Source organism: Parasteatoda tepidariorum, chromosome X2 (assembly GCF_043381705.1).
Source record: "Parasteatoda tepidariorum isolate YZ-2023 chromosome X2, CAS_Ptep_4.0, whole genome shotgun sequence".
Classification (NCBI taxonomy): domain Eukaryota; kingdom Metazoa; phylum Arthropoda; class Arachnida; order Araneae; family Theridiidae; genus Parasteatoda; species Parasteatoda tepidariorum.
In genome coordinates, this window is record NC_092215.1 from 15,092,926 (window position 1) to 15,118,262 (window position 25,337).

At 30.3% G+C, this 25,337-nt stretch overlaps 1 protein-coding gene across 1 annotated transcript; it reads left to right on the forward strand.

Moving 5' to 3' along the window:
* Positions 1-16,726: 16,726 nt before the first annotated feature.
* Positions 16,727-21,210, forward strand: LOC107444732 (uncharacterized). Its single transcript, XM_016058946.3, has 4 exons — positions 16,727-16,884; positions 16,971-17,090; positions 18,796-18,974; positions 21,054-21,210. The coding sequence occupies exons 1-4, from the start codon at positions 16,797-16,799 to the stop codon at positions 21,165-21,167; spliced, it is 501 nt and encodes a 166-aa protein (XP_015914432.1). The 5' UTR covers positions 16,727-16,796; the 3' UTR covers positions 21,168-21,210.
* The last annotated feature ends 4,127 nt before the right edge of the window (positions 21,211-25,337 follow it).

Genomic DNA, 25,337 nt, shown 5'->3' on the forward strand with positions numbered 1-25,337 from the left:
GATACGATAATATCTTGAATAACCATCAACAACTGAGGTTTTTGCAAAATTATTATTTCCAGTGGTAATGCACTGCAGCAAAATATTTACAACAAATCAAATTCCTCTAAGACTTTTATCGAAACCTAAGATCATTACCATTTGACCTTTTATGTATCTGTTTAATTTAATTTTATAAAGCTGGGACAAAAATCATTGACATTTAATGTATTAAAATGTTAACTGTGATGCCACAATAGGCATTACATATTTCCCAGCTTTTAAAATTTCTTTTATTTCTTAAACTTATTTTTTTGTCATTCTTAATCAAATTATAATTAAATCAAATCAATTATTTAATTTTTATTACAATTTATAAAAAGCGAATATAAAATATTTTATTCTTTCTTATCGAGCAATGTAACAGCTAACTTTTTATTTCAATACTAATGTAGACTCATTAATTCACTGTCACGACAAATCGAAAACAAAAATTTATTTATTCTTATTCTCTTTATTCTTAATTTCTTACCACAATTATGGTTCAGTTACATGGTTATAGTTATTTTTATATTTTTGAATTATGACCATTTTCAATAGTTAATAAATCAATTTTTCGTTTATTTATTTCTCAATTTTATTTATTTATCTGAGGCAAGTATCATTTTATTACATCCAAATTAAGATGCATCTGTACCGGCTTAAAAGTCAATAATGCTACCTGTACAAATCCACCAATTAATTTAAGACGATCACAGTCATAACATTAACTCACTACATTTACTAACCCTAAGAAAAAGTTTTCTAAAACTAAGAAAATTCTTCAGTTAAAGTTGTTAAAACACACCGTTGAATAATTGTGCGAACAATTTTAACTAATCCTATCTTGAAAAATTGTCGTTGGACTCTAAAAGGCAACGTAATAAATACAAGTCAGATAAAAAGGAAGTATTTTGATAACGTTTTTGAAAGAAATTGAAAACAACAAAAAAATTGAATATTTATAATATTGAATTGCTAATCAATTCTCTCAAGTAAAAAACTCTTAGAAAAGTAATTAAAAGATTGAAGACAATCTGAAAGAATTTCAAACTTTTTGTTAAGTTAGTGTTTAACGATCATTAAACTCTCGCTTTTTTGTAGATTCTGAGAGAAAAAGTGTTGAAGAATGATTAAACGAAAAAGTTTAAAAAAATTGCTTGAGAGGAACATTCTTTTCCTGAAAAAATTCCTGTAAAACTGCTAAGTGTATTGTATAGAATGTACTTTTAAAATTGTTTGAACAAAATTGTTAGAATACCTGGGTTGATTTATATTTAATTGTATAGTATACTTTAAGTGCAATTTTCTTTTAAAATAAATCAGTAATTATTAGTATTTGTAATCAGCAATATTTTAAATAATCAGTTTTTTTAAAAAATCGAATTTCAGATTATTTATATTAATCTGTGATTTGATCTATTGAAGGAATTCGATCTATATGTATACCATTATATTACGTATGGCATTATAGATCAGTAATTTTTGATCTATAAGATTCAAATTACTGATTAGAAATGTTAAGTTTGAAAAACATTATTTTTTTTTAAAACGAAATCAAATTACTGGTTATTTATGTTTATCAGTAATTTGATCTATTGAATTTTATGGATTAGTAATTTTATTTATACGATTCAAATTACTGATTAGAAATGTTAAGTCTGAAAAAAAAAATTTAACAAAAATAATTTCGCCATATTATCAATTATGTAATGGAGAAATAGATAAAAGCAAAATGTTTTCAAAAAACTATTTAAAACTTGATCAATTTTTAGATTATTCTATTAGGAATTATTGTTAACAATGTCATCAAGTTTTATTTAAAAGAGACTAACGGTAGAAATAATCTGATCATAAATCGATTTCCAATAGAATTAAATTGAGCTAATGTAATCGCGGATGCTACACTACATACAGCTAAATTTTACTGAAAATTAGTTTTTTTGGTTTACTTATTTATTGCAAACATTTTTGCAAAATTTAAAAAAAGTACCATGTCTTTTTTACAAGTCTAATACTCTAATAAAGGTGTTATTTCAATATTTAAGATACCTACAGTCAGAAAGATTTTTACCATTCTGTTCGAATTTTGGTTGAAATATACTATTGATGTGAAATATAATAATTCCTTTTAGTTTTAAGGTAATAAGAAACTCAAAACTTAGTACGTTTCCTGTAGCAGAACGTGAATTTCAACTTTACGATGTCCTGACCACAAAAGAAAAGTTATTGAAAGGAAACAAAGTTTTCTCATGTTTCTTATGATACAATTAGAATTACCCAAACAAAATTCGTGCTACATAGTTTCTTTAGAAAATTGGCTAGAATCTCTAAAGAAATTCGTATTTAAACTTAAAATCATGAATCCATGATTTTTTGAACTGAGGAAATAGCCACCAGAATAAAAATATCTAATTGGTTTAAACTTAAACTGAACCTACTTTAAATATATAGACATCTGTGATATTCAAACTCAGCAATCTGTTTTTTAAGTCATAAATTTTATTTTCGTTAGTTATTGGTCTTTTTTCGTTCAGATATTAATTTAAAACCCTTTATATGCAAAAGTTGTTGAGTTTCTTTTTAATCCATTTATACCCAAGCACAAAAAGCGAACCTAGTATGAAGACATACTATCTGAAAAATGTGTTAGTAAATATTTGTTTATACCAAGTAGGTAATTCTTTCTGTAACCTACTACTTTAACTTTAAAAAAGTAAAGTGCTGTACATCAGATTTAATTATAAAATTTATATTATTAATATATTATGATAGACAGAGTTCGTTTTTTTTTTCAAAATTAATCCTAGCAATGAGCCACTTCTGTTTCCACTGTGTTGTTTGAACAATGCAATTATCCTTTTAAAAGTACGCTAGGCACAAGTGAGATAACAAGGTTCTACAAATAAATATAAAAATTTTAAATATTTAAACTGTATATTAAAAGCGGTGGTTAAAAAACACCAAACTGAATAATAGCCCTTTGCCTACCCTATTTTTTTTATACTCAACAGAAATTAATGACTCACAACCACCACGATTTAATTTATTACAGAAATGGTAACTAATTTCAAGAAACAGTGGAATATTTAAAAAATATCAATTGTAAAAAATTTAAAAAGAGGAAGTTTTAAGGTTACAAAGAGAAAAAAAATGCATTTATTGATTAAATGATAGCAGTATTGATACGAAGCCTTAAAAATGTAAAATGTGGTGGAAACATGATACATTTTTATTTTATTTATTTTCTCTTTAATTATTCATTCATAACTACCACCATGTTTTACATTATCAACGATATGTATTTTAAACGAAATTCTTCATTACTTTTACCAGTCACCCCAGACACTCCTGTATACAAACTGTTTATTTTTTTTTAACTTGTCTGTAATAATTTCATGATGAATGGGATATAGGTCTTCTGCTCGGCCCAGGTGCCCAGCTTTTGTCAAATAAAGTCATTACTCTTACGTTTAATAATAAACAGATGGAAATATCCTAGAAAGTATTGCCAATTTACTTAATTAAACCAGCAATACTTTCGAGGATATTTAATTAATTATTAATTAATTAATCATTTTAATAGAATTTTATTTTTGATTGGTCACGAATTTTAATTTTTAGGTGCATGCATCATTACTGAAAAAATACATACTTGTCAACTATGACGTGCTTCAAAAAAAAAAGATTTTTCCCAATGGTTAGTGAAAAAAAATTATTGAAGTGATATTGTAAGCAACTACTTAATTTACCTTTTGTCATCACTTAAAAAAAACTAGCTTGTCTTGTTTATGTATGTTGAAACTATTTAAATGGAGTATAAGTTAAAAGTATTATAAATCAAATTTGTTAAACGAGAATCAGACATGAATGCAAAAATTTTGCTGCCACGTTGAATATAAATTTGGCAGGTATGTAAATAAGTTTAATAAATATTCTCAAAAAACAGAAGCGGTAAGATAGTACTTGATTAAAAACTTCAATTGATTCAAATTCATTTATAGACATTAATAATAACAATAGACATGTTTCAAGCGCTCAAATACTGGCACCCATTTTCAAGAGTTGCAACACGTGAAGGAAAAGAAACAAGAGTGATTTGAAATATAAAACGTAAGGTTGTCAACAAAATATGGAAAAATAAAAATAAGAAACAAAACTAGAAAACCGTAGTAGCCTAGAGAAAAAAACGATGAAAAACAAAGCAAAAGAAACAATGACCGAGAGTGGCAAATCAGGATAAAATGCATTTCCATGCGCATTTCAATTGCATAATACAATATGTAATGCATTTCAAAAATATACACCTGGAAAAGCATTTTACCCTCAATTGCCTAGTGGAATTCATTTTACTCTTTCGGCCACTGCGTTTTTTCTTGTTTTGTTTTTCATTTTTTTCCTCTGTAGGCTACTGTGTTTTCTAGTAGGCAACTTTAAGTTTTATTTCTTTTAATTTAGTTATTTCAAATCACTTTTGTTTCTTCTGGTAAGTCTTAGGAATGGGCGCCTATTTTTGCGCGCTTAAAACATGTTAACTGGTATTTTTTAATCGTATATTTTTGAAGCTAGTGAAATTTTTAATCAAGCAATATGTAAATAGGTTTTAAATTGCTAAATACATTGTTACACTGATTAGGATCGCTCCTAAATTTAATTAAAGTATATTTTAAGTAAGAAATAAACCTTAAAATTAGGCATGGAGAAGTTGACTTGGTGAAATACTAATCCTAAAAACTTTATACACGTTTCAACAGAAATCTTCTGAGATTTAATACATTCGAACTGCAATCAAGTATTCAAAGTATTCTTAACATAAATTCTTCACTATAAAATAGTTTTAGAGCTAAGTAAACGAATGCACTACATTCAAATAAATTTATTGGAAGGAATTTATTTGCTTCACTTCAAAAGATATATGTGCCTTGCAAATTATTTGTTTCGAGCAAAACTTGCCTTTGACTTTCTCATCACGGAATCTATCTTATTAGTTTGCTCAATATCAATATATTCTCTGATTTTGTATGAAAAATATATATGTTTCATTTCAACAATGTTTTGGTTTTTCAAGAGCTTATCCTTCATTACAAATAGAAGTCACGTAAATTGTTGTTTTAACTTTTATTCCTATTATTATGTTTCACGGATCTTAAAATAAAACTACTACAAATCACTTGGCTTATTAGTAGAACAGAAACTTCAGTGGAATGTGAAATTGAATTGGAATTTTGCGATATATCAGCAAATTAGTTTCGAAGATGTTGAAAGTCGCATCAATCCTTTTAAATTTTTTTAACCCTTTGACGCACAGGGGACACCGCTGCCCCTTTTATATATTTTTTCCTGATGCTCTAATTATACAAACAGAAATATGTTTTGGTATTTTTTAATTCTATGATACAGTCTAATAGTCACTAAAAAAATCTATTAGATTATCAGAGTTATATTTGTATTAAAATGTAAAATCCAGAAAAAGTGTAGTTTTAATTTTTTTTTCATTCCCATTTAAATATTTAACAATAATTGAGTTTGTAAATTAAAGAAATTTCAATGAAGAATAACTGTGCCTCTTTGATCTGAATAGCTACAAATAAGCGCAAATTTGAAATATTATTGTTTGGAAGTGAGCTGTGTTAGAATAATTTTACCTTTAACGTAAGAAAAAAAAGTATAACCGTGTTCCATGCTGTATTTCATAACAATAAATTAATAAAATGCTAAAAATAATATTTTTCGATTATTTTGATCTAAAATAATAAAACAAATTAAGAAAAAGTATGAAAAATATGTTTACAAAGCATTTTCTTGATTGTGTTAAAGAAAAACGTTTACCATATGATTGTTAATTGACAATATTCAAAATGGTACAGAAATAACAATAAAATTAAGTGGAAGTTCTATCGACGCTCGCTATCACTTAAAAGGAAAATATCTACATTTTCAAATTATTTGCATAATTACAGAGTATTCTGTATTGACAGCCTTGAATATTGAATTGAAATCTCTGGTTTTCTTTGAAATTTTTATCAGTTTCGTTTAAACTCTATTTCGTTTTTTCAAGTGACTACACATCAGGGTGATTCCATGGAATTGTTCGCCTCGTGACACGTTAAATTAATGTACTTTCAAAAATACGTTTTGAAACATTTTAATATCAAATGTTAATACATAAATGTAAATTTAATGTCATATTCATTAAAAAAATGCCTGAAAATTATACTTCCTAATTGTCCTTCCGTCGTGGAATCGCCCTGCAAATGTTTTATTATTGTTATTATTAATTGTAGTAGTAAAGTAGTATATATCGCATGCACTCGGTGGATCCTAGCAGAGTCGAGGATCGAACACTAGCCCCTCCGGACTGGTGTCTGATTCTCTAACTACTAGGCTACCACGGCCACAAGCAAGCATAAATACCTCCAGTTTTGGCCAATCGTGAAGACTTACGGCATTAAATGCTTATCACTTTCTTTATTTCACAATACATAGGATTAGTGGAAAACGAACATTAAAATTTTCAATTCGTGAAAAAATGGTACGAAATTGTATTTTTTCAATATTTTTCCCGAAATCAACATGACAAAAATCTATAAGCTAAAACACAAATCCTACCCTAAGTCTACTGGCGTGATCATGATGTGTTTAAAATTAAAATACAATTTTTAATTTTAACTTATGAGATGAAAGACAAAATTCAAATAGGAAATCAAATTTAATTAATTTAACAATCGATTTGCCACCTCTTTGCGTAGTATAGAACAACAAAGGAAAATTTGATTAAAGAAATTGTGGATCTTAATCCCCAAAATGAACTTCTTAATTTTGATGCTAAAACTCTAATTATATTTGTGTCAGCTACATCTGAGTGAAAATAACCTTTTGCATAAAGTTTCATAATGCAATAATCGATTAATTAAAACACTTTTTAACTGTCTGTAAGACAAATGCACAACTGGCTCATTAATTTTTTTTAATAACTTTTGTTTTTAAAAAAATTTTGCTACCCATCCACTGACCACATTATTGAAATGTCACATTTCGATAACGTTTTTTTTTCTTTCCTAGCTTAATCATTAGTTCGTTACCTCAAATCTGTCTTTTTTTTTCATTTTTGACAAAGATTTTAAAAATTTATATTAAAGGTCGTTCTTACGGAACACCCTATATTAAATAATTATTTCCGTTTCTCTCAATTTCCCTACTTGTTCAGGTTAGTCCAAACATTGCTCTGCTAAATGCAAATGAGCCTAATAGAATTTATTAATGCCTCAAGCATATAAGACGTATCTAAAAACATAATTGCTGAAACTATATCTGGATTTACTTTACTTAAGATTAAACTTTGTTTCAACAAGGCATACGATGCCTAAATATTTCAAAGACGCAATAAATAAACTTAGTTTAATATCCCTTTTAGGTGTTTGGCAGAAAAATCAGAAAACACACAGCCAAATAATCCTTTATTTAGACAAACGTAGTCTGTTCAAATCAAATTAGGGATTCTTTCTTTTGCAGTGGATTAGAGAAATGTGCTAGGTACTGAAGAAGATGGAGAAATCTTGGAATCCTCAAGATAATCCTCCTTGAGGCATGTTTACTCGTGTCTGTTTGATTGTTTTATAATCAATCAATATATATGATTGATTTTACTACACAGTAGATTCGATAAACTTAGTTCGCTTTTACATTAAGACTTTTCTTGAAAAGAAATCTTAAGTGTGGAAGGAGTTTCTAATCTCCACGCATTAAAACTTGAAAATTGTTCAACTTACAATCAAACTAAATAGGAATCGAGTTCTCTTTTATGAATATGGTAAATAAAATGCTAGTTTTGGATTTAAAAAATATTTAGTCAATCGGATATTTAAAAATTTAATCATGTAAACTCATTATATTTTATTTCTTGAAATTCTATTACCCCGAGAACAATATTTTAGCTATGCGCAGTTAGTTACGCATGAAGTTTAGCTTCTTAAGACATATTAAAGAAACGTTATGAACGTTTACACTTAATTTAATAAATTATTTTGCTTTATTTTATGAGAATAATAAATATTTAAATTTTATTTCGCAAAAATTTGGTTTTTCAAACATTTTATAAAGTCAAGAGTTTAACTTTTATAAAAATTTGTTTTGTTTTTTTATAAACGTATTTTTTTATTCATAAGCGTTATAAAAGTTTAGTTTTCATTTATAAACACACGGTTTTAAACTTTAAAAAAGTTTATTGTATATTTTAACGTTATTAAAGCTTAGATTTTATTTTATAAACAGGAGGTTTTTATTATATAAACATACAGCTCTTATTTTTTAAATATGTGGTTCTTATTTTATAAACATATTGTTCTTAATTTATAAACATATGGTTTTTATTTTATTAGCATATAGTTTTTATTTCACGAACATTTCGCTTTTATTTGCCAATGTTATAATTGTTTAGTTTATATTTTATAAAGGCCGCTACGACTCAGTGGTCATAAATAAGAAAGTGGTTAAGGCACTAAATTGTCATTGTGCCGAACTGGGGTTCGATCCCCAGTGTCGGCTTGAAGCCTAGAAAACTTTAAATCGAAGAGTACCAGCTTTCCTGGCAAGTAGAGATGGAGTAGGGTGCATTGCTGACCACATTGTCAGAATCATACTATTGGTCACGAAATTGTGGAACTGAAACCCCCAGGCTCACAACAGGCTGTACAATTCCCATCCAGATTACCTAAAATTCCTTGTCTAAGGGGTCGTAAATGCAACATTTTACAGATACGAGAAAACTCCCTGCATAAATCAAGAGGTAGACCATTTCCGCCGTGAGACAATGGAGATATTTTCTATGATTAGCTACCACCATTTGTTTAAATAACTCAAAATCGAATGATTTCAGTTTTACATAAAGATATTTATTAAAGAAAATGTGAACACAGTTGTCTTTATTTTTCAAAATAAATACTGAGAATGAACACATACCCAAATTGAAAATTTTGACGAAAAACGGGTAAACATATTGATGAATATTTGTATGTCTTTTATAAACAAGTAAATGCTAAATAATTTTATTTCTGTGAGTAAGATGAAAAAACAGGTTGCAGAATTTCTAAAAGTATGTTCAAGAACTCCCTCTTTATCTTTCCAATTAAAAAATTATTTAGGTAAGAATCTTTACGAAGGATTTCTGCTCTTAGAATATTAAACTGAAAAGTTAAGCAACGAGTTATCAAAGATTTTCATAGAAATTCCATTGCCTTTTTTTTTCAGTTTTAGAAGGACGCTGATCAGCTTACTGGAACTTGTAAGTTCATATTTTTTAAATATGCTCTATCCCGTGTAAAATTCGACATAAGAACCTAATAAATTGATTTAAAAAAAAAAAAAGAAATTTATGACACACATTTTAATTCGTAGTTTTTCTTCCTTCATTCCTTTTCTTATTTATTTATTTCAACTACAACTTTCAGTCTTCGATTAAAAAAAACTTTCCTAAATATTAAATTTGAATTTAAGAAGTAAAATTTTCTTAAGTTCGAAAAATCGTATTAAAGTTCTCTAATAAGAAGTTTTAAAGAAAAAGTTCTTTAAAAAGTTTCTTACAAAAACTCTTTTAAAAAAATGCCTTAAGAATCGGTGTAAAATATTAATTAAAAAAAATTCTGTAGCATGAAAAGAGGAGAAAAACCAAATATTTTTATTTACTTAAAACTATTAAACTGACTTTCTTTAAAACTATTTAAATTCAAACTGTATTTAAAGTTTTTCTTTTATAAAAAATTTCTCAAATTTTGAATTTCAATTTCAAAGTCAAATTTTACAATTTTCAAAAGCAAATAGAGGTTTAAAGAACTGTATTAAATTAATTCTGCAGTTTTCAGAGAAACTACATTTAAGTGTACAATAAAAATGGATTTCAAGAGTAAATAAAAACAACTATCAAAAGCAAATTATCGAAACAACTCTCAGAAGCGAAACAAGGAAATTTCTGTAAATCGATTTAATAATTTCTTAAAAACAACATTTAGATAAACTACCTTAAAGAGTATCTTAAAAGTTATTTAAAAAGTAAGAATTGATGATTAAATAAATTTCTAAAATCTCTTAAGAGGAAACAAAACAAAAAAAAAATTTTAATCGATTCAGTAGTTTTCATCAAAAAACTTATTTTATTTTTGCTTGTAATAAATTCTGACTCACTTTAATAAAAAAAAAATATTTGCTGCTAATAAAAAAAATGCGTTGCTTGTTATATAAGACTTAAAGCAAGTTTTAATGCCTGCATCGTGTAAATGCGCATTGAGATATCACACATGTAGAAGATTAAGTTGTTTCTGCGTTTAGCTCTGTCACTTAGTGAAAATTCCTTAAACTTGTTAAGTATCTTGAAATAACACTGCGGAAAAGATTAAAGTAATAACGTCGAGTTCAGAAGAAGTGTAGCTTATAGCTATATAAACCCAAGTTGTTTATACATAAATTAACCATATTTGGGATAAAACAAGAATATAAAGCAACTATCTGAAAAAAAGTATAAATGAGTCAATTCCTGACACATAAAAGATGAAATTATTAGGACAAGAAATGACCGTATTCAGATAAGTTTTCTTTTATTTTCAGTTTCAAGTTTGGGTACTAACAACTCAAGTCCTTCCACAAATTCCTAATAACTCCAACGCCATCTGTTAATGTTTATGGAAACTAAAAACTCATGGCTGGTTTGATATATTCCATAGACATAATTCTAAAACACATTTCAATTTAATGAATGTCATAGAATATTTGCAACTATTGGAATTACATTTGAATCAGTAATTTTAGAACACACTTTAGTCTTACTTTCGAAAATTTTTATCATTCAATAATTCATTGTATAGATGAATTAAATTAGTCAAATATTTTTTATACTACTTTAGCCAAACAAAAATAAGACGATAATTTAGAGACACTTTAAATGATAGACACTCTAAATAATGCTTTATTCTGCTTTTCAACTTTTCAATTTAAAAAAAAACATGCCGTTTATACAAGTAATGACCTGATATCTTTCAGTGTCATAAACATTAGATAATATTAAATTAATAAATTTATTTAAACTATTATTATTATTTGTGGAAGAAGCATGTAAGAAAAATTGAGGTTATTTAGTTTCATTAGTTAAAAATTAATTAATGACCTGCATCTCACAATTAAGCCCTATTTGAATTTAAGAAGTCTAAATTGTTTTTCTTAAAAGTTTTGATATTTATTTGGAAAAATAAATGTTATGGTCTGTTTTATAACTGAAGCATTTGACACCAAGTGTAAGACAATACTCAAAAAACTTCCAAAGTTATAGAAAAATACTGAAACCAACTCACTGGAAACAAAACAAAAAAACGCACCCATTTTGTAGATTAGAATTGTCTGCAAACACAAGTATTTTGTTTAAAGTTACACATTCAAAGTTTTCTTTATTTCAATTTTTCTCTATTAATATTTTTTTCACGTGGCACGCAAGATTACTAGACTTCTCATAAACCTGAAAAGGTAATTGTCTTGAGAATAGCATGTTCCTTAAAATCATACTAGCACTTGAGTATTGGTAAACACTTCATTTATTTACTCATTTATTTTTAGTCATATGAAAATTATTTCAATCAAAAGAAAAAGTATTCAAACATTTAATAAATACTTTTTATTTTTTATCTAGAATGGTTTAAAAATTAATGTATTTGACTACCAATTTAAAAGCTGTTTCAAGTATTTAACACATTTTATATGAATTTTACCGTCTGAGCAATACGTATTATCTTTTTTTTTCTTCAACTTGTAGCTGTAAAGAAAATTAAATTATAGAAGCTCCTTAATTTATAGAAGTTAATTTATTAGAATTACACAAAAGTTTGAGTTTAAATAATGCCTGTGCGTTTGCTAAACGGTAGTAAAAGAGTTCAGAATCCTAAATCAGGTTTTAAATAAGTTACAGAAAATAAAAAATTTGAAATGTACATTGATGCTTCATGGATGAAATCAAACCTCCTAGATCCCTTAACGAAACTTTTGACTACTGAATATAATGTTAATTGTAACGGTGCCATTTCTTTTCTTCACTAATCGAATTTCTCAGTTATAAATATAGCTAAACAATTGATTACTCAATTTCGCAAAAAATATGACCGTTTTGAAAATGACGGTTATGTTCCTACTATACATAAATGTTCTTGATTTGCAAAATTAATAAGATAAATAAATAAAATAGTTAAAGTGAATCAGAAAAGCAAATTGTGTGCTGATCCATTCAACTTTGGATCTTCTTGGTATAACAGTTTAAAAAAATTGATTTTTAATTTGTTGCATATTTCAAGAGTACATATATTCAAAAATATATGATTAAAACTTCGAAGTTATCAGAAGACACAAAGTAACTTTAATTAGAGTTATTCATATGATCGAGCTAGACACTGAAAAAAAAACGTAATTAAAACGTAAACGTTATCTAAAAACTATAACTACTATAAACTATAAACTAAACTACTATAAACTAAAAACTATAACTACTATAAAGCAAGTCACTATACTAGGAATTTTATAAATTAGTCTTTTTCCTTTGAACTTTGTCAAACCTTTTGACACAAAATTTTTGTCAAACATATTTTTCATACTTTTTTTCATTATTTTGTAATAATTTAGTATTTTCAAGCTTGCACTTATTTGTGGTTATTTAAATTTAAGAGAAACTGTTATTCATCATTGAAAATTTTGTAATTAAAAAAGACCTAAATATATATTTTCTTGTAAATAGAGTGACAGAAAAAAATACATAAAACGGCACACCAGTGTCCAATCTGCCTCAAAGGGTTAAATAGTCAGCTTCGCTAATAAAGAAGAAAATTATTTGAAATGCGCAGCAGCTTTTCAAGCAGTATTTAATTTTAAAGCCTGCAGAGAGACGATATAGCCTTACGCGTATGTTATTCAATATTTGAGAAGCTTCATTCACTACGTCATTTACTATTTTCCGTTACTATAAATACCATTCCATTTTTATTTATTTAACCTACCAAACTAAGTCATATATTATTAAAATAAAGCGTATTACATGTAGAAATTTTTTTTAAAAACTTTTAAGTCTTATGGCAGTTTTGTTCCATTTGTTACATAAATTCTAACAAAATTTAAATTTTTTTGATCCAAATCTTAGTTTAAGATCATGGATGTTCTTTCATTTTCAATACTATTTGTTCTTACTGAGGGAGCAGCGTTGGCCCACCTAATAGGGTACCCATGAAAGAGTGACCAACAAATCTGCCCTCCTGATACCTGAATGACGAGTGTCAATCGCTAGGACTTTGGAAAAAAAATCTTAGTTCAAGAATTAAGTTTTGAAGTTATCCATACCTTTATAAATTTATTCAACATATTTTTGTCCAGTTCATAGTAATATCACTTTTCATTAATCTCCCACTTTTTATTAATTTACTTAGCTAGAAAAGAAAATGTTTTATTTTTAAGCTGTTCCTTAAAATTTCATCACCGAATTTTTATCACTCAAACCAAGACCGCATTTAATGGCTTAAAACTCATTTAACAGAAGGATAATAAAATAGATTTGGAATATAGCATAGTGCACTTCAATTTAAGTATACGATAATGTATATTATTACCTTTTATGTGCTAAGATTCTTCAGCGATTCGGAGCCCAAATCAACATTCTTTGTTGCAGCACTAGACTAGTTTCTCTGCTGGATATGAGTGAAATCTCGGCATTAAGCCCGAAGCACTTCTAACCGATTCAGTTGAGACATAAAACTAAAAGGTCATATGTGATTCAAAGTTCTAAGTTTATAGTTCAGATTAAAAGTCCTTAATGATTTTATTGATTGATTTTATTGAAATTACATACATTTGCTGACTTGTGTGCTCAATATATATACTTATAAGTCATTGTCAAGTAGAAAATACAGATGGAACAATTCAGAGAAAGACATCACAAAGAATACATCCAGGGTTACGGCGGGATTCGAACCCGCTACCTCCACGCTTAACAGAGCGTTTGGACCGGCGATACCGCTCGGCCAGGGAGGCCCCTCCTTAATGAAGTGAGGCATGAGTTGCAGGCAGTAGAACATCAATTGGAAGGGGTATTCCCCTTGATTAAAGTCGTGATCAGGTTTAGCACTTCTTGATCTTTCATCAATTCTTGAAGTTCTTTGATGAGGCTAACAAGTCGATGAGCACTGGAAGTTGGGGTAGTATCCATCATCATCATCATCATCGAAATATAACTGGGCGCCTGGGGCCGTTAGCGGCCTTTTTCCCATTCATCTTGTATTTAATCTTTAAGGTGGTTCTTTCTGGTAATTGGAATAAAAGGAAATCAAATATTTTGTATTTTAGTTAAAATTATGTCACTACAAAAATGAGCTGCAATCGGCCTGAGGTTTATGTCTTCTCTTAAGTTTTCGAAAGTAAAAATTTCGTTGAATCCTGCGGTGTCACAATATATGGTCTTTTCAAAAAATCTGAAGTTTTGCTTTGCAATGTGATGATCTAAAAAATCTATGTTGAGGTCGCTATGTATGTTTTTATTGCGGATAAACCATCTTGCTTTTGTTATTTTCCTGAGGATTTTGTTCTGGCATATTTTGAGTTTTTTAAGGAGTGATGTAGAGATGTTGCACCAAGCTGGAGATGCATAAGTCAGGATGGGACGGATCATCGAGATGTAAAGTAAACGTTTAAGTCTGAGTTCCATTTTAGGGTTCTGAAGAAGGATTTGTAATCTGTGGCAGGCTGTTTGTGCTTTGTTGATGACTGTTTAGACGTGATCTTTTCAATTAAATTTGCTGTTTATGACCAGACCAAGATAGAGGTAGTATCCATGTTCGATGATCTCCTTTTACTGGGGCGAGCTGGATGCTGGATATTGGAGTTATCTCGGCGTTTGGCACGAAGCTCCACTAACCGATTCATCGATTCTGTTTTGTCGTATTCTAGGAGGTCCTAAATATCTTTGAAGTTGTAGTATGTTGAAACGACAAATCAAGTCCTTAAAGAAGTAAATCTTTAGTTTTGAAGTGAAAATCATCTTTGGAATGGGGAGATCCCCTTGAGTAGAGTTTTATGATGAAGTTAATAGTATTTTGATAGTATGCAGTCTGAGCATAAAAAGGCGGTAATTGGACTGAAATTCGAATTATCACGGATTATATCAATATTGAACAACTTATTGAAATCTGATGCACTTGGCCGGGGTATCTCTGGGCTTTTTGTATTGGTACGAAAAGTGCCCTTCATCACACTTCATACATCTAGCATCTTTTGTGCAGCTACGTTGAGAAGACTAGTTTCTCAGTTAACCGCAATCTATTTGTATAGGGATCATAAAATTATTTTTCATATCACCTACGTCTTTTCTATTGGCATAAGTTCTTAATAATATTCCATTTATCAAACTTCAGTTGATTATATAAGTTTATATAAAGCGAAGAACTGTTATTTACTTACATATTAGTACAACATACAATGGTAGGCTTGTATGCTCAATTACTACTTAAAAACCGCCAAGTAGAAGGACTGATAGCAAAATATAAAGAAAGGCATCACTAAGAATTCATCCTCGGTAACGGCGGGATTCGAACCCGCCACCTCCAAGCTTAGCAGAGAGTTTGGTGGGTGATACCGCTCGGCCAGACAGGCCCCCAAAGAATGATTCTGTTGTTGTAGTTGTAGTTCATTTACGTCGCACTACAGCTGCTCAATGGACTATTGGCGACGGTCTGGGAAGCATCCCTGAGGATGATCTGAAGACATATGCCATCACAATTTTGATCCTCTGCAGATGGGTTGGCACGCCCACTTCGATAGCCCAACGAAGTTGAGCCCTTTAGGGTAGAACAGTTTAACGACGACCAATCCCGCACACCCTCGGTAACTACGCAGACTGATCCAAGTGGTCACCCACCCGCACACTGACAGCAGCCAGTGATGCTTGACTTCGATGATCTGCTGGGAACCGTGTCTTAACGATAAGTCCAATGCGGTACACCAAAGAGGAGGTGCCATTTCCTTTGCAGAGGATCAAAATTCTGATGACATGTCTTCGGATCATCCTCAGTAATGTTTCCCAGACTGTTGCATTGTGCATCTTTAATGCGACGAAGTACTTACCTACCTACATTAGAAATACAGTGGGAATCGAATCCACTATCTTGATGCTTCAGACTAACTTTTAGCTAACGACGTTCCTACTAATGTTGATTAGGAGAAATAGAAGAATTTAATAATAATTATTACACCAAAGAGGGAGTGCCATTTCCTTCGCAGAGGATCAAAATTGCGATGACATGTCTTCGGATCATCCTCAGTAATGTTTTTCAGACTGTTACATTGTGCATCTTTAATGCGAAGTACTTACCTACCTACACTAGAAATACAGTGGAATAAAATAAGTTACTCATACATATGCAGGCATGTATGCTCTTTACAAAGATGGTTATAAACCCTTGAGGGGTTAAAGAACAAATAGCACAATTTAGAAAGGGACATTAAAAGATACAACCAGGGTTATGATGAGATTCGAACTCCCTACCGCCACGCTACAGAGCGTTTGGTAGATGAACGAGATTGCTCGGTCAAAGAGGCACAAGAATCGAATGGGTAGATAAAGGCGAGTAGCATTCATTTCTTTACTACTGCTATTGAAACTGAAGTGAAAAGATGAATTTGCATTCAATGGATATAAAATGCCATGTTTTGGTGTTTTGCTACTCAGTAATCAAATATTTCCAGCAATAGTATCGTGATTTTTTCCTCCGATAATGCGCTGTATTACAATGCTTGCAATTGCATTCACTTTGTTAATTAGCTACTCTCTTGCTGAGCAAGTACCATTCCAGGAATGTAAAAGTGAGTTTTTGTTGTTTTATTTATGTTTCGATGTTGATAATTTATGATTTTTTTTAAACACTATTTGTTTTCTTTTACACCTGCAGGTGGAAATAATGTTCTTGGAGTAATAATTCATCCTTGTCATGCTGTTGAACACGAAGGATGGACAACTTGCGTTTTTGAACATGGGACTAGCGTGAAAGTTGAAGCTGCTATTCTTGCACGTATGTATTTTTTCTTTTTATGGAATTCTTTTTATCTATTGACTTCGAGTCTACATCTATTTAATTTTAAATGAATACTTTATACTAATCTAACAATATATTCGCTAATTATGAAGTGCTTAAATTTTAAAAATTCTTAATACCGATTTGTTCTATCCTATGGTGAAACGAAACTTATCGTAAAAAGTTGTCTAAGTTGTGGGATTAGTTTTATTCATTTTTTTTTTATTGTTGTCTGCTTTGAAATCTACCTAGCCAGTAGCTTTCGAGGTTTCAGTTTTCACTATTAAATTAATTTTAAATTCAACTAGCATACGTACAATTTTTTTTACTATATATAAAAAATCTTCTGAATATGTTAGACTAGACATATCATGCTTTCATGAGTATTTATATTAAGTTACTCTCAAACATTGGAACTTTAAATTTGATACACTTGCTTCCAACTTAAAGAATGGATCAGAATTTAAAATGTGCAAGTTACCGTAACAATGTTTATTTGCTATTTTCTAAGTTTTAAAATGAGTAGAGTTTAAAACGAAATACTGTTTTATGTGTTTTAAATTCAACGGTTTTAAAGGTTTTGCACATATAACTGAAAATAGTATCTACAAATGCAAATTTTAGAGAAATTTACTTATTAACAGCATTTAAAATGCAAACATACTTTTGCCTTTTTAAACTCAAAATATGCGTTGATACCTGTAACCCGGAATATGCTATGTAGAGTAATTTCTCAGAAAGATGTAAAAATTGACTGCATGCTAATCTGTTTCTAGAATTTCAAAACTGTAGTTTTGAGAGTTGAAATTTATCAGTGTTTTGTAAGTGTAATTTGTGAGTATTCTAATGTAGTTAAGGTGGATCTTAAATTTGAATTTAATCCATCCTCTACAACTGTTCTAATTTTTTTTTTGTCATTAATGAACTCTTTGCAGTCTCATTAAGCAGAAAAGTAATCGTGAATACTTTGTTTTCTATCTGAAATACATACTAGGTTAAAGACTCCATCATTGTCCTCGCTAAGAATAAAGTATCCTGTATTTTAAGTATCGTGTAATATCCTGTATTTATAGAATTTGCGCTGCATTACCTCTCGTTCAAAGATGTCTGTAATGTTCGTAATAAATAGTTCACAAAGATGTGTAGATCTTTAAAATAGCCACAAACTTTCTGTGATGGAATTGAACTGAACATTTCTGTGGGGTACATATTTTTGAAATCTGTATTGCTTAGGATTTTGATACATTATTTTAATTCGTTTTTTTAATTCAACCCGAATTTTTATATAATTTTGTAAAAATTTGCACAGTGCTTAAGACTAAATAATTCTACAAAACTCTAAAGTTTACTATATTTAAATTTTAATAAACGATAGTAAAGATTCATGAACGTTTTAAAAGTTCATGTAATGTAAGAGTTTAACCTTTTTAGTTCATTTGTTTACATAAGTTAAAATTCTTCAAAATTATCTAAAGATCTTTGGCTCCTGTTTTTTAAAGCTGCACAAAGCTGAAGTTGCAAGAACTTACTCTTTCCTTAAATGTCTAATATTTTTAACTTAAAGACTTTGCCTTGTCATCGATGGATATATTTTGCAAATATACAAAACTAGTAACTTTTCTTGCATTTCGACAAGTTTCACGACTTATTTTCTAAAATTTAATTTTTGTAAGCACTAAATGAAGAATAAAATTCTTTTCAGCTTTTGATGCATCTCAACTAGAGACTGTTGCAAGCGCTACAATCAATGATCATATGGTACCATTTATGAATTCTGGAAATAATGCTTGCATTGAAAATGTTGTGCCATCCTGTCCAATCCATGAAGGACACTTCTATATCTTCAACTTTAGATTCGAAGTTATGAAATACTACCCAACTGTAAGTCTAAAGTTTCTTCCATTATTTTACTTGCTTAAAAATTATCTTTTCATTAGACGTTTTATTTCAGTTGGAAAAAACTGAGTACGGAGCAAAATCTATGAAATTAGCAGCTAGAAATATCTTAATCTGATTTTTAAAAGCAAATTTTTCCTAGATTTTACTTATTGGACTTTGAATTGTTAATGAATTAACGTAGTCCTTCCTAAATAAGCTTATTTAAAAAAATAGCTACTACTCTACTAAAAACTATGAAAGTTACTTTTGATTTGTTAACTTTACGAAGCTTTTGACTAAAGCTTTTCTATTTTTTAGTATGATTTAGATTAGACTGCATAATACTTTGCAGTCTGATTAATCTTAGACATAATTGTCCCAATTTAAATTTTTAAATAAATTAATATGCAGGGTAATCTGGTTCTTCAGGTAAAATTCTGTATATCTTAAAACAGTTTAAAATATTTTGAATCTTCTGAACTTAAATCATACCTGCCTTTTTTACGCATTTGGCGTAAAATTTTATTTCTGTGTTTAAAGTAGTAAGTATATACTTTTAAATTCTTCGCATTTATAATATTTTTGACCACCACTATTTATAAAAAAATTGAGAATATATAAACATGCAATACTGTCATGGTAGTCCACATAAGCTTTTTAAAATACAGCGTATGTTTATGCCTAAAGATTGTATCTTAAATTAAATTTTACTACCACTGGGGAAAATCTTCGAAAGGATTTAAAAGTTGGCAGGTATGCTTAAATGAAAGGAATTGTTGAAAGCAAATATACTGCAAAAGGTGAAAACATGGGTAATAAAAGCAAATTAATATTTAACTTTACATGCAAACAAGTTTAAAAGTGTTCGGCACGTGTATAGTTCGGCAAGTGTTCATTACACTTAATTTTTATCGGGGATAGCTTTAGAGTTAATAAACTTTGCAATCTTTATTTCATTGTGGAAATTTATCTGACTGTCTAAATTGGCTCTTATTTAAATCATTTTCAAATACTGCGAAGTACTTTTTCGTCAAATTAGGTATTGAAAGTGAGTACCGAAATCAGACTTGGATAAAAACTGCGTCAAATTTGGTTCCATACTATTAACAAGAAAATAAAATTTGGGAAAATTCCTTATTGATAGCTTTGGTCACATGCTAACAGAGTAAGTCTTCCATGGCCTACTAAAATAAACTGACTTAAAACTAATCTAATAATGGATGGAATTGGCTAGTTTCCTCTGAACAGTATATTTTGAGTTCCAAATAAACTGCGATTTTTGTGAACATGCCTTATAGGTGACATTAGTTTTTAAGCTTAATGTTCTTGTAGCACTTTTCAAATATCGCTTTAACTTAGGCGTTTGTTCTAAGGCAAACAACTCTAAACACATCTAAGTACTTAATCTTTACGTTTGAAACAGCATAAGATTTTGGTTCTTATTTCATTGAATGCCACATTTTAAACCAGAAACTTCTATTTCCATTGTATATCACATTCTGGATAAAATGAGTTATGCACACACAACTAAGTGTAGATAATAAAACTTCGAAGAAGTTTTTAAAAACCTGACAAAATGTGGGTAAACGTTTAAAGGAATTTCGCTATTAAACTGAATATTTGCTTACATGCATAGAATTTTTACAAAGGATGCTGGAAGCAAGATGCTAAGTCTCCTGCATAATCTACAGGGGGTTCATTAAAAACCAAACATTCAACTAGGCTTTGGTCTCCCCCTTTTACTCATTAAGATTTATTTAGTAATTTTAACTTTTAGTCTAAATTCTCTTATAAAATATTGGACTATAATATTGGTTCTTTAAACCATGATACATTAAACTTGCAGCCTTACTAGTTATTTGAATCTGGCTTCGCAAATTAAACCAGAGTATGCTGATATAAAATTTAAGAATATGATTAAGCTCTTGCTGCAACCTTGATCTAATGTTAAATTTAAGCTAAATTACGCAGAAAATAAATTTAAAATCTAAGTTTAGATCCAATAATTTCCTTTCAAATTGAAAGCGTACTTTATTTTTACTTTTAGTATTCATTGAATTTGGAGATTTATTTCTTTTTTAGGGTTACATGGAAATTGGATTTGCTGTGAAAGACCCAAAATCTAAAGAAAATGTAGCATGCGTGAAGCTCCCGGTAATTGTACAAAAGAATCCAAAGTTGTCCTATAACAACTAAAATGTAGTAATATTACCTTTCAATAAACTCTCTTAGTTTTAAAGTGTTTTTTTTAGTTTAGTATACATCATAAATTTAAAGATTTTGAGTCGAAACATTGTTGGTAGAAAAGTAAGTTCTGTAATTTCTCGGCAAATGTTTAGTTTCTTAAACCTTTTGAACTCGAATAACTTTTGTATTCCAATCTATCATTCTACGTGAATTATTATAAACTGTTTCAAAACACAAACCTGTTGGTTACACACAGCACATTCTAGAAGCCTTTCGCCCGGGTTGCCATTAGCAAGAAATAAGATTCTGTAGTAATCCAAACATTTATCTTTTTTCCAGACTGCTCAGTTTAGCGGTGCAGACTGTTGCGTCTGATTGCTAAATTGAGCCTAGTGCAGAGGCCTAATTTCTAGGTGTTTTAATAGATACTGCAAAGCATTAATCCTAGACACTAAACATTCGTCCTATAGTAAAGACTTTTGGCAGATTTGCAGTGTCTGGATGTTATCGTAACTCCTTACTATGTTCAGTTTATAAAGTGTTCCGAATCTGAACCATGTATTCAGATTGTAAACTGCATATTTCTCTCTTAGCCGTTTTAACTATTTACTCGTAGTGTCACAAATAAATAGGCTACCACTCTTAAATTTTTAAATCTTTATAGGGGTCTCCAGTCATATGGTTAGTGTGCAAACATGGAGTTTAGTCTTCAACTTTTAGCGGTTTCGTCTTTTTAAAAACTCCTGCTACAGAATCCACTGCACGAAGGGTTGGTGAAATTTTTGCTTTAGGCTTGGTTGTCATAAAGTAAATGATAACACAGTGTAACTTGCCACTAAATTGAGTAAAGTTTTATTTTAGGTAATCTGGCAAAAGAAAATCGTTATCACAAATGACTGCCGGGTTCAGCTTATGTTTCTTTGATATCTTTCAGCACTAATTTAAGATTTTGGGGTATGATATAAGTAAGATAAGCAAATTGTTCTGGAAACAATTTTTGACAAATAACAGATTTCTATTCAGACAATAAACTGTTCCATCAAGGAAATTTCAGAAGATTTTTAAGAACTCTTCTGGGGATACTAAAAATAATTTGATATGGAAAAAATTAATTTACTTTCTAAATTTGGCTGCCTGTCACTCTTGAGAATGCATTCTGCGTGTTCAATTATAGGTAAACTAATTAAGACTTAAACCGAAGAGCCATTACATTATGACCACCCTCCATCTATAACAATGGGCTCGCCCAGGTTTTCATGGTTTCTCGCCCAGGAACAATGTTTCCATGGGGCACATTAGGACCCATAATCCTCATAGAACAATCCCTGACGTCTGTAAGCTACTTGAACATAGTTGCAGACCAGGTTCACCCATTCATGGCAACAGTTTTTCCTGCGGGGGATGGTGTTTACCAACAGGATAATGCACCATGTCATAAGGGTCGAATCGTCGAGGAACATTCCAGTGATTTTCAAATCATGTCTTGACTCCCAAATTCACCTGACCTTAATCCAATAGAGCATTTGTGGTCCTACTTGGAAAGCTAAATTCGTGCTGCCAAGCTACCCCCCTCGCAATGTGAGGGAATTGCAGGACCAGTTGGCGAGCGCTTGGTACCAGGTATCCCAGACTACCTATCAGCACCTTGTGGAATCAATGCCACGGCGGGTGCTAGCAGTTTTGAGGGCTAAAGGTGGCCCTACATGTTATTAGCAGGGTGGTCATAATGTAATAGCTCTTCGGTGTATAATTTTTCTTAAAATTTACATATTCGAAACTTAATTTTTTTTTTTTTTTTGTATGTCGGATGTGAACTTTCAAGAGAATATTAAAATTCAAAATAAACTTTTTATTAGCGCTTGGGCAGTAAAGTTCATGCTATTAATATTTTAATGGTCTGGTCACATCATTCGAATGAACAGAGAGCGTTCGACAAACATAATCTTTTCGGCTCAGCCCATCGGACCAAGGCCCACCAAGGTCGACCAAAGCTGAGATGGGCCGACTGCGTGGAAAGAGACATTTCAGTCTTAAAAGTCTCAAACTGGAAGACAACTGCCAGGCAGAGGCAGGCCTGGAGGAAGTTGATTGAGAAGGCCAGGGCCCACCCGGGGCTGTCGTGCCATTGAGGAAAGGATTAATATTTTATATAAACTTGATCGTATGACGTTTAAAATGAATGAGACTTGAAATAGTCTCAAACTTTTGCATGGGTACAAAAGTTTAAGTTTTTATAATCTTTATAAATCTAATTTAAAAATTTAAAAAGATTTCTCTCTAAACAATTACAGAAGGGACATTTTACTTGCGTGTAATCAGAATTTGTAAATTTTCAATATTTTTGAAGCGGGGCATAAAGCAACTTGTATCTATATAATATTCAAAATAAATTAGACCAGTTTCAGATCAATGGGTTGCAGTTTGAAGTAAAAACTGTATGATAATCGCATCTCAAAACTGTTCACCCTTAAGCTCTATAATCCTTTTGTCTAAGGATTCTTTACTCTTTCAACTATATAGTTCCCAAAACTTCTCGCATTGATACATGTAATGAAACATGTGTAATACAGAGTTTAAAGTCTTCTGCCCCCTTGAAACTTTTGGCAATTTTCAGTAAAAAATTATACCAAATTCTAAACATGATTTCATTCTGAATAAAAATGTTATTTTTTGAATACTGACATTTGTCAAAAAAAGTTTTGTTATGAATATTGAATAAAATATATTTCTAAGCTTGTGTTATTTAAAGTGTTTAGTGTTGCAGCTCCGTTTTAATGTGACGATCGCTGAAAAAATCAGTCATAAAATAAAAGTTTTGCATAGCAAATTTCTAAAATCATATGCTAAACTCTCTATTTTTAAAATTATCACTATTTCGGAAAAATCACAATTTTCAACGTTTATCAGAGGCTAGAACTCTAATTCAAAATGGAAACTTTTAGCGAAGCAAACTACTGAAAATATCAAAAATAAATATTGCGGAGCCTATATTTGAGCAAGTAAATTAATATTGTAAAATGCGTTCTAAACTTGGCTTTCCTAATTGAAGTTTTCAATTTCCTCTTACAAGCCAGTAATCACGTTTCAACATGTATTACAAAGAAAATTGTATGATATTTTTTAAACAATAAATTGTGGCATTGTTTTTTTTATTCTTGTTTCTACCCTGATTGCTCATAGCATTGAAACAGCTATATAGTTCAGGAGTTCGGTGCAAGAGCAAGCCAAATCTAGATTCAGAAGTAGTTTATGAAAACCAAATAAAATTACAAAGACTATAGGTTCATGTAAATTTTCCCAAACTATTTACCACACAAGAGAGGATAAGCACTGCAAGTGCTCCCTGATCTTTCTCTAATCGGAACTACGCCATCAAAGGCAAAAATGCATTAAAATAGAAAAAATAATAACGTCAGGAGAACTTCTGCAGACACTAGACACGCACGTAAGCAGTAATTATGAAGATAAATCACTTCGAATGGATGAATGAAGTTAACTGTTTTTACTTTTGTAAGGTAGGGAGTGTCATGCCATTTTTTCGCCATCAGAAATAAGCTTACACTTGTTTCCATGGTAGTAGACATCCTCAGACTTATAGTCGAAAGGATTTCTTTTGAAAGGTGGACAGTACACTGCTCTTGCAACAAGCCGGGGTCTTCTTAGACAAAACAAATTTCAATTGGTATGGTGTAGCTTCGCGTTAAAAGACCAGCACCAAAATTTGATTCGCAATCATAGAGATCTTTTTAAGCTTTCAAAAAAAACCTGTGTTCTCTCTCTCTCTCTCTCTCTCTCTCTCTCTCTATCTCTCTCTATCTCTCTCTCTCTCTCTCTCTCTCTCTCTCTCTCTCTCTCTCTCTCTCTCTCTCTCTCTCTCTCTCTCTCTCTCTCTCTCTCTCTCTCTCTCTCTCTCTCTCTCTCTCTCNCGATGTAACCGTTGAAAAATTCTATGATCCGGCATTCGTCGATCAGGATACTCCGCGCGATACATTCGTAACGCAGCTCTGCCGTTACCATTTGCACGGCCGTACATGTAATGCATGTCTGCTTTTTCTGCATACGTAAAGTCACCCATCGTCTACGGCAGCACAATTGTGAATGGCGCTTTTCCCTACTGCGATGCATCATTTTCCACTGCGGCTAGACATCTACTGCCCTCTACCGGCAATGATACCAACC